At 42.9% G+C, this 8,222-nt stretch overlaps 1 protein-coding gene across 1 annotated transcript in view; it reads right to left on the minus strand.

Moving 5' to 3' along the window:
- Window positions 1-2,402: 2,402 nt before the first annotated feature.
- Window positions 2,403-8,222, minus strand: part of Atp6v0d2 (ATPase H+ transporting V0 subunit d2) — a 38,719-nt gene continuing 32,899 nt past the window's right edge. The window contains exons 6-8 of the mRNA XM_021663468.2: window positions 5,464-5,640; window positions 4,208-4,282; window positions 2,403-2,732 (exon numbers count right to left, since the gene is read on the minus strand). Coding sequence (XP_021519143.1) covers window positions 2,571-2,732; window positions 4,208-4,282; window positions 5,464-5,640 — 414 coding nt within the window. The 3' untranslated portion in view covers window positions 2,403-2,570. The remainder of the gene's footprint in view (window positions 2,733-4,207; window positions 4,283-5,463; window positions 5,641-8,222) is intronic.

Raw genomic sequence — 8,222 nt, forward strand, 5'->3', positions numbered from 1 at the left:
ATGTACCAACTATAAGGCACTATAAAATAAAATTTAAAAATCAAATTACATACTTCCAATATCTAGTGGCATAGAAAAAATGTTATCATTTCAAAAATAAAGAACGAAAGAATATCAAAGAAATCTTGAAACCCAGAAAGGAAAAACGCCAACCATTTTTTTCCTATGTTTAGCATCTGGGGCCCATGCTTAGAATAATTTGAGCTCCAATGGCCTTCAGCTTCCCTGTCTCTCCACTTCTGCTGCATCCAGCACCTGTAATCTCTCTCTTGGACTGGTTCCCCTCTGCGCCTATAGCTTTCTTCAGCAGATACCCCGTAATCCTGACATCTCCACCACCCCTGGTTCTCCATCAGAACTTGGTCTTTACCAGCGTTTCACGCAGTAGTCTCTCAGAGGCTCATTGTGGGGTTCTATAACCTTTCCAGGAATGGCTTGGCCTCAATAGGTTTCTAGATTCTTGGTGCAAGACTTGCTGGTTCCATCACTCTTACATTTTCCATGCAAACTAATTTCTGCCAGCTTAAAAAGGATCCTGACTCCCTGCCTCTGGCCCACGGCTGCAGCAGTCTCTCTGTACATTTAAGGCTGAGCCTATGCATAAACAAGAACAAGAACATGAACAAGGACAAGAACAGAAGCAACAGTTACCCAGGGAATTGGTTTTCAGCATAGAGTCCCTTCAGTTCTCCTGGCAATCTAAGCTCAAGGATGCTCCTTCCAAATTAACTTTCACTTTCATAGATTGGATCCTTTGACCAGTTGTGTCTTGCCCTCTGAGGGAGGGGGCAGCTTCTAATTGTCTCAAGGTAGAGCAAAAGGGTTCTTTTTAATGGTGCTAATCGTTTAGCAAATAGATGCTTTGTCTACAAAGACCTTGTCTGTAATTCCAAACTTCTATACTCTTTTGTTTACCCTAACTACATGTTTTCATGTCTTTCTGTTCTTGTTGCTTTCTCTCATTGCAGACCTTGATAAAAAGCAACAAGCAGTAACCATGACATGGCCTGAGTGCTAACCTGTCCTGAAATTTCTTCTCCCAAGCAATTCAATTCCTTTTGAATTCAGCTTCTGTCAAGTTTTTATGTCAGAGGCAGAATACAGGCAGACCTTTTACCGGAATCTCACATGAATAATTTCTAGCGAGTACTCACTAGAGTACTTCAGAACCTGCACGAGGTCCATCCCACTGCCTGGATCTCTCTTAGCATTCTGCTTCCAAACTCACATCAGTGTGACCTATTAACCACTGATTAGGACATTCCAGGGCTTTTCTAGTCCACTCATCCCAAAGTCTTCTGCATTTCTCACACAAACCAACTCCGAAGACCTAGGAGTGACATAACTAAGTTCATCGCAGCAATCTTAGCATCAGTTTTCTGCATTACTTGCTTTGTTGTGTTGCTGTCACAAAATACTTGATGAAACAGCTTAGAGAGGGAGGGCTGTGCTCTGGCCCACAGTTTGAGAGTACGGTCCATCATGGTTGAGAGGGTATGTGGCGTGAGCATGAGGCAGCTGGGAATGCAGTGTCTGCAGTCAGGGGGAGGCACGTGGCTTTCTTCTTAGTTCAACAAATCATTGTTTTTCTTATGCTTGTGACCTTAGTATGTAAAAATGTTGTGCTCCTCAGTTCATGAACACTGTTCTAGATAGCGTGTTTATAAATTTTGTTGAGTATGCGCATATAAAGTTCTAATTATTTCTGCATGTCTCTTTTTATAATTCGTTTATGAGTGTGTGCGTGTGCGTGTTGCACATGTGACGGTTAAAGGGTTAAAGGGTTAGAGGCAAACTTGTAGCTCCCTCCTATAGCACTCGAGCATCTCTGCTCGCTGGTTCCTGGCTTTATGAAGCCACCGTATGAAATCTGTGACTCTCTTCTTCCGAAGGAATGAAGTACAGTTAGTGGGATCCTCTTCTTGAATAAACTGTGACAGAACTACAGATATAGCTATTTATATAATCTGCTCATCTCTCTGTCTCTAGTTCTTTCTCTCCATATATGTATATATATGTATATAATTATGTTGTGATAACCTTATTTATTAACAAATTTTAATAATGCTTGCATCTTGGGAATCTATCTTCCTCAGGCTTACTTAATCTGAAAGTGTTGGGGGAAAATCAGGCAACATTATCTACCAAACATGGTGTACATTGGCTACACACAATTTTGCACATTTGTGAATGCATGGAAGGGACAGAATGAAAAGGTAAAGCAGGCACTCAGTGTCTGAGCTTGGGGAGAAGAATGGAAAAGAAAGAGTGAAGTACCTTTTTAGGTATGATTTTAACATGACCAAATGAGAGTAGGAAAAGAGCCTCAGGGTCAGTTAAGATGAATGTGTAAGGCCGGTGAGCAATGAGAATTTAATGTGAAAGAAATGATTAAGGGATACTCTGTTTCAAGTTCAGTTTACTGGGCTTCCAGAAGACATGCGATTTATAGAAAGGACATGTGACTTCCTTTTGTATAATCTAAATAATGTAACACTATTCCTTTTCCTTTCTTCAATAACTTCCTTTCAATATGTCTGATTTCCTGTATTTGAGGCCTCCCCACTGGCTTATAAAATTGGAATATAACTGTTGATCTTAGTTCGATGTCTCTGTGAGATGCACTCTGCTATCCACACGATATTTCTCATCTCTTGCTCCTTCAACTTCACATAGGCATAAAACACACCATAGTGGAATTGCCTGTTGAATGCCAGCACATTCATGTGCACCTAAGGAAGGAAAAAGATGACATGGACCATCAGCTTGTCTAGAACATACTACATTTATGACACAATAAACATATATGGCTTCGGCTTATATAGTGCTTATTTCTTCTTAAGTAGCAATAGTGAGAACAATTGTCAGAGCAGAGGCACCTTAACACAGCTGAAGGAAGTGTCACATGGGCAAATGTAGGAGGTAGCGACGTAAAAAGTAAGTTTATGGACTTCACAAGGTTGGCCTCACATCCCAGCACTACCAGCAGAAAGGTGTGTTTGGGAATATATGTTTAACTTTGTAGTATTATTTATGTCTTTCAGTTGGTGGGCTAGCCTCATTTAGATAGAGCATTCCTTCTTGGCAACAAGTTCAAAAAATGTAAAGAGGAATTTAAGGCCTTCTACCCTGCAGGGCGTTGTGACAGTGTTCTGGAGTCCAGACTGACACTGTGAGCTTTTTATAGGTGCTCTGTAGCCACCGTCCAGGCAGCGGCATTGCTCTGCTCTTCAAAATCAAGTAGCAAAAGAAAATTAAACTCCTTACACCTCGAGTCAAGCTGAAGGTGGGGCGGCTCTTTCACCTTGCTCTATGTTTGACTTAGGATGGAAGGAGGGCAGGAGAGGCGCGCGGCCTACCACGCGGCTCTGCAAACCTTCAGCGACCTCCTCAGAAGTGCAAGCTGCCCCTGCAGACACAAAGCAGCTTCATTGACTGCCCCTTTGTGGGGCGGGTGTAGCCTGTGCACTTTTTGGGGATCCCTAACATGTTGGAATGTTTGCTTTGTTTCCACTTCTTTCCATGGAAGCAGGCTGTTGAAAAAAGCCTAATGTCTAGGAACAAAAAAAGTTCCCGAGCTGCAAGCGGTGACATCCCAACCCTGACGTCCGGATCTTTATTGACTTTAATCACGCAGGCACAGGTGGGCCAATGGTTTCAGCCAGCTGAATGGACTAGAAACATTCTCTAGATTTGTAGAAACAAACCTGAATAAGAATTTTTTTTTAAAAAAAATTTATTAAATCGTCCAGTAGCTCAAGGGTCTGAGAACGATTGATTAAGTAATCTGCATTTTTTAGGGAAAGAGAATAATCTAGGCTCTGGGTTTCCATATGAATACTTCCCATGTGGGTATAGGTTTCATTTTAACTTTGTGAAGACACTTCCTGCTGGTGACATGGACCAGAGAGTGAGAGGGAAAAAAATTAGTATCTGTGAGGACACACTGGCTTTCCGTTTCTAGTTTACTACCTCGAGAAGCCACTTCTACAGCTCCCACTAGAGATACACTCTTCACAGGACAATTTGTGTGAAGCTATATGTACTGCGGGGCTCTGGCATGCTAAGGAAGTCACATGAGTGTTTACAGAAAAACGTCGGGTGCCTTGATAAAATATGAGAAGAAATCTCAAGTGAGAAAACATTTAAAGCCCATGATAACAACAGGAAGAAGAGCACATAAACGATATTTTCACTTCTGCCGTACCTCTCTCTCATAGAAAACATCCTCCAGTGTCTTCCCCCCGCTGCCACCTACAGCCTCAAACAAAGGCTTGTAAACCTTAAAACAAACACAAGAGTTAAAATGTAAAGGGTTTTTCAGTTTTTACAAATGCATATATTTTCTCAGCAATATAGATATTTGTGTGTGTGCATGAGTGTGTGTATGTGTGTGAGTGTGTGTGTGTGTGCTTTTGTAACTGAGGAAAAGTTGTAACTGAAGGCCTGAAAGTTTTTGGTCAGGGCTTTGACTTCTTGACACTTCCCCACCCCCCTCAAAAAAATCCAAATGACCGACGAGGTGGTTGAAATTCTGACTTTCTCGCTTGTGGGCTTATTCGGGGCTACAAGCCCAGGGCAAACACTGTGTTTCCTCGACGTACATTGTTATTTTCACACATCCACACAGTGGACTCTGAGCTCTTACAGTGTGGTCAGCATAAGTTTTCGAGCTCCTTGACAGGACACTGTTGCTCCTCATGGAATTTCACGTGCAGAAGAAGGGGAAACTGAGAAACTCCGGTTTTAATATTATGCTAAAGGGTTGTCCTCAGTTGCAGATGGTATATGAGGAGGATTGCTCCTGGAAGGATCTGACACCCACGAGCAAACACCAGTGTCATTCTTGGGCTGAGAGGGGAACTTCAGGATACACACGTGACTTCCCACAAGTCTGAGGACGTAGAGTCCGAGAGCGAAGAGCCCTGGGTGCGGAGCTCGGGCCTGTCTCAGAGAGCTGAACGTGGGATGAGGAAAACTAGTGGCCAGTTCTGTTCCTCTCCCGGCTTCTGCCATTACACAAAAGGGTGGGGGAAACCCGCACATACCCCATACTCTCCTGTAGTCCCTACAGATACTCTGTCCTGATTTGGTTTCCCCAGTGGGTACTTGAAAGGAACCTTGGGGTCAGGCTCTTTTATGTAATTTTGACATGAACTCCCACTTCCAGGAGCTTTCCCTGGCCTCTTAGGGAATTTGCTTTAAAAGGTACTTCAAGAAGTGCTCAAATAACCACTCCTTGGAGATTTAAACAAGGGCTCTCTTGGCAGGACTCTTAAAAGGCACCAGCTTGGACTGGAAATTGGAAGTGTTTCTCTGGGAGGCGTAATTACTGCAAGAAGCACCACTTGCTGCCATATGGATGTAGCTTTGGATGAGGAGTCCAAGTGGATGTGTGTGAGTTTCTAAAGGGCCTATACTGGAGGACTGCGAGGTGCACGGGGCGCTGTTGAAATCACTTACTCCGTAATTATCTGCTACCCTCTTCATCTGTTCAAAGTCTTCAGCCTGAGCTAACAAACGCAGCCCCTCTGGATGAAGCCTGCCGCAGGTGGGGAACAGGGTCTCCCTGTCTTCTTTGCTCAACTCAGTGCCAAATGAGTTCAGAGTGATGATTAAAGCACGTCTGTCAGCCTCGAACTGAATGCAAGAGACACAAAGGCAGCAAATCTGTAATCTTTTACACCCCAAGCTACATGCAGAATTGCATTTCTGGAGTGATCTACATTTCATGTCTAATTACAAAGTAGGCATGTGTTAGTAATGTCTCTTTAGTCTCTTCTTGAAAGGGAGAAATTTGTTTGCTGGGGGAAGCTGTGCAGCCCAGTGACAGCCTATGGCTCTTGAAACCCACCAAAGCTCTGTTTCCCAGTGTCCTTGCAATGAGTTACTCACAGATTGCTTTCACGTATGTCACCAGAATCATAAGTGTATTTTCCACGAAGGAGGGAATATTACCACTAGAGTGCAGCCATGAAGGGAATAAGGCAACGTAAGCAAAAATGTCTGCTGGGGTGTTTGAATAAGAGAGCACCTCTACAGGTTTCCAACCCTTCTAGTTGCTCCTGTCACTATTACTGGTCTTATTGTTATTGTTTGTGATGGTGAGGATCCAATCTAAGGCCTCAAGCTTGTCACACAGGCTCTACCATTGAGCCACATCCCCAGCCGTATTCACTTTATACAATTAAACTTTATACTATATGCCATCTGAATTTTTATGGCTTGGATTGTTTTAATGACCTGCCATCTCTGATTCTGTAGCTAAGAATCATGTGGCTTGGGGTGATTTATCTTCCTTGCAAGGCCTGATTCCTTATGACCCTTAAGTAGGTCAATGTGTGCTCACAACCTGTGCTGAACGCTGAATAGGAGGCCACTGCAGTCCTATTGCATCAGTCCTGTTTCCTGTAATCGTGCTGTCTTTCCAGAGATTTCTTTCCTATTCTTTTGTTACCTGTGTTTCTGCTGTCTCTCAGTCTTCCCTATATCCACATTAATTATTACATCTTCCTCTCTTCTTTTTATACCTATATATGTATATACTTATAATATATATATATATATATATATACATATACACACACACATATATTTACCTTTTGACCTACTGAATCCATTTTGGGGTCCCATACACAAATGGTTGTGGGGTCATCCACCCAGGCATGGGGAATCTACCAATGGCCATACCACGTGCCCACAGAAAAATAACTCTTCTCCGGCAGCCACATCAAATTGCCAGTAGTTCATCAGCTAGGGTTGGGCCTCAGGTCCTCTTCCTTACTCCATCCTGAGATGTGAGACTGAGATGCTCTTATATTGGTCTTGAACCACACTGCTCTGAGTTCATGTGCGCCACAGCTATGTAATGTCTAGTGGAAACCATTTCTCAGGCTCTTCCCATCCACTGATCTTAAAATCTTTCCTCCTGCGCCCCTCTGCACTCCCTCAAGGCTCCTCTTCCTCTTCTTTTGGGAACTGGCCTTTAGGCTCAGGAACTCTTCCCCAGTTCCTTGAAGTACTTTATACTTACTGTCACTTTGAAATCTGTCCATGAAATTTTCCGCTTCCTACTCTTAACTCTTGAAAGAATCACGTCTTCTTAAATTTTATTTCTTGCTCTTGTCACATAGGAGTGTTCTAACTACCTACTGAATCTAACAGGACAGTCTGTTTGATTTCCTCACTTTTGAATTTTCTACAATATTTTCTACAATGATGCTGCTTGAAGTCATGGCTCAGTAGCTTTGCCATCAATGGGATCGTTACTAAAAATGCAGAATCTCAAGCCACAGTCTAAACAAAGTTAAACCAACTGACCCACACTCTGCCTTCTAACAAGATTCCACAGCTGTTCACATGCACAAGAAAGCTCTGTGCTGTCCTCTGTTGCTCTCCACACTTACTCGCTAGTGACAAAGCCAGGCTTGCAGCAGCTCTAATGGCAGTTTTGTTAGAACAGGTGTTTCTTCTTATCATCGGGAGAGTCAGAATTCCCACTGGTCCTTTTGATTACTCTCATGGAAATTATGGGTAGGCCAGAAGCAAGGTAGCCTTATTTGGAAGCAAAAGCAGTTACATTCTGGCTCTTGCATATAACCAGTCTTATAAATCATTTTAGAGCTTCTGGGGAGGAGAGAAGAAATGCAAGTGGGATTGTCCATGGCAATAAGAATCCTTGAAATAAACAACATGCAAGTAGTTATCCCAGATTTTCTTTCTAGTTGTAAGATGTTAGAATTTTAAGAAGGGGAATATGACAGGGCAGGCAGCATCACAAGCATCAAAATAACAGAGGCTGTGCCAGAGGAGGCTGCGGCAGGAGGGAGCACGTAGGATTTGGAGGATGCTCACAGCTTCAGCTTAGGGAAGCCACTGGAAAACTGGATACGCAGGTATATGGCGAGAAATCAGGAAGCACCTCCAGTGCCAGGTTAAGAAGAGAAGACTGACTGAACATAATGCATTATCCAAATAATCTACTCATTTCCTATGCCTTGACTTTGTTATTCGTTTTTTTTTCCTTAGCTTGTAAACACTCCTTCCGTACCTCTGTGTGCTGAAATACTCCTGCACCGAGGGGAAGCGGTGTTCCCATTAAGAGCTTTCTTTTTTTCGTAACAAGTACTTCTATCTCCTGCCTACTTGGATACATTTTCTTTTGAATTCCTTTTATACTTTAACGTTCTTCATTCCTTTAGTTTGAAAGCTCTTGGCATGGT

Source organism: Meriones unguiculatus, chromosome 6, assembly GCF_030254825.1.
Source record: "Meriones unguiculatus strain TT.TT164.6M chromosome 6, Bangor_MerUng_6.1, whole genome shotgun sequence".
Classification (NCBI taxonomy): Eukaryota; Metazoa; Chordata; class Mammalia; order Rodentia; family Muridae; genus Meriones; species Meriones unguiculatus.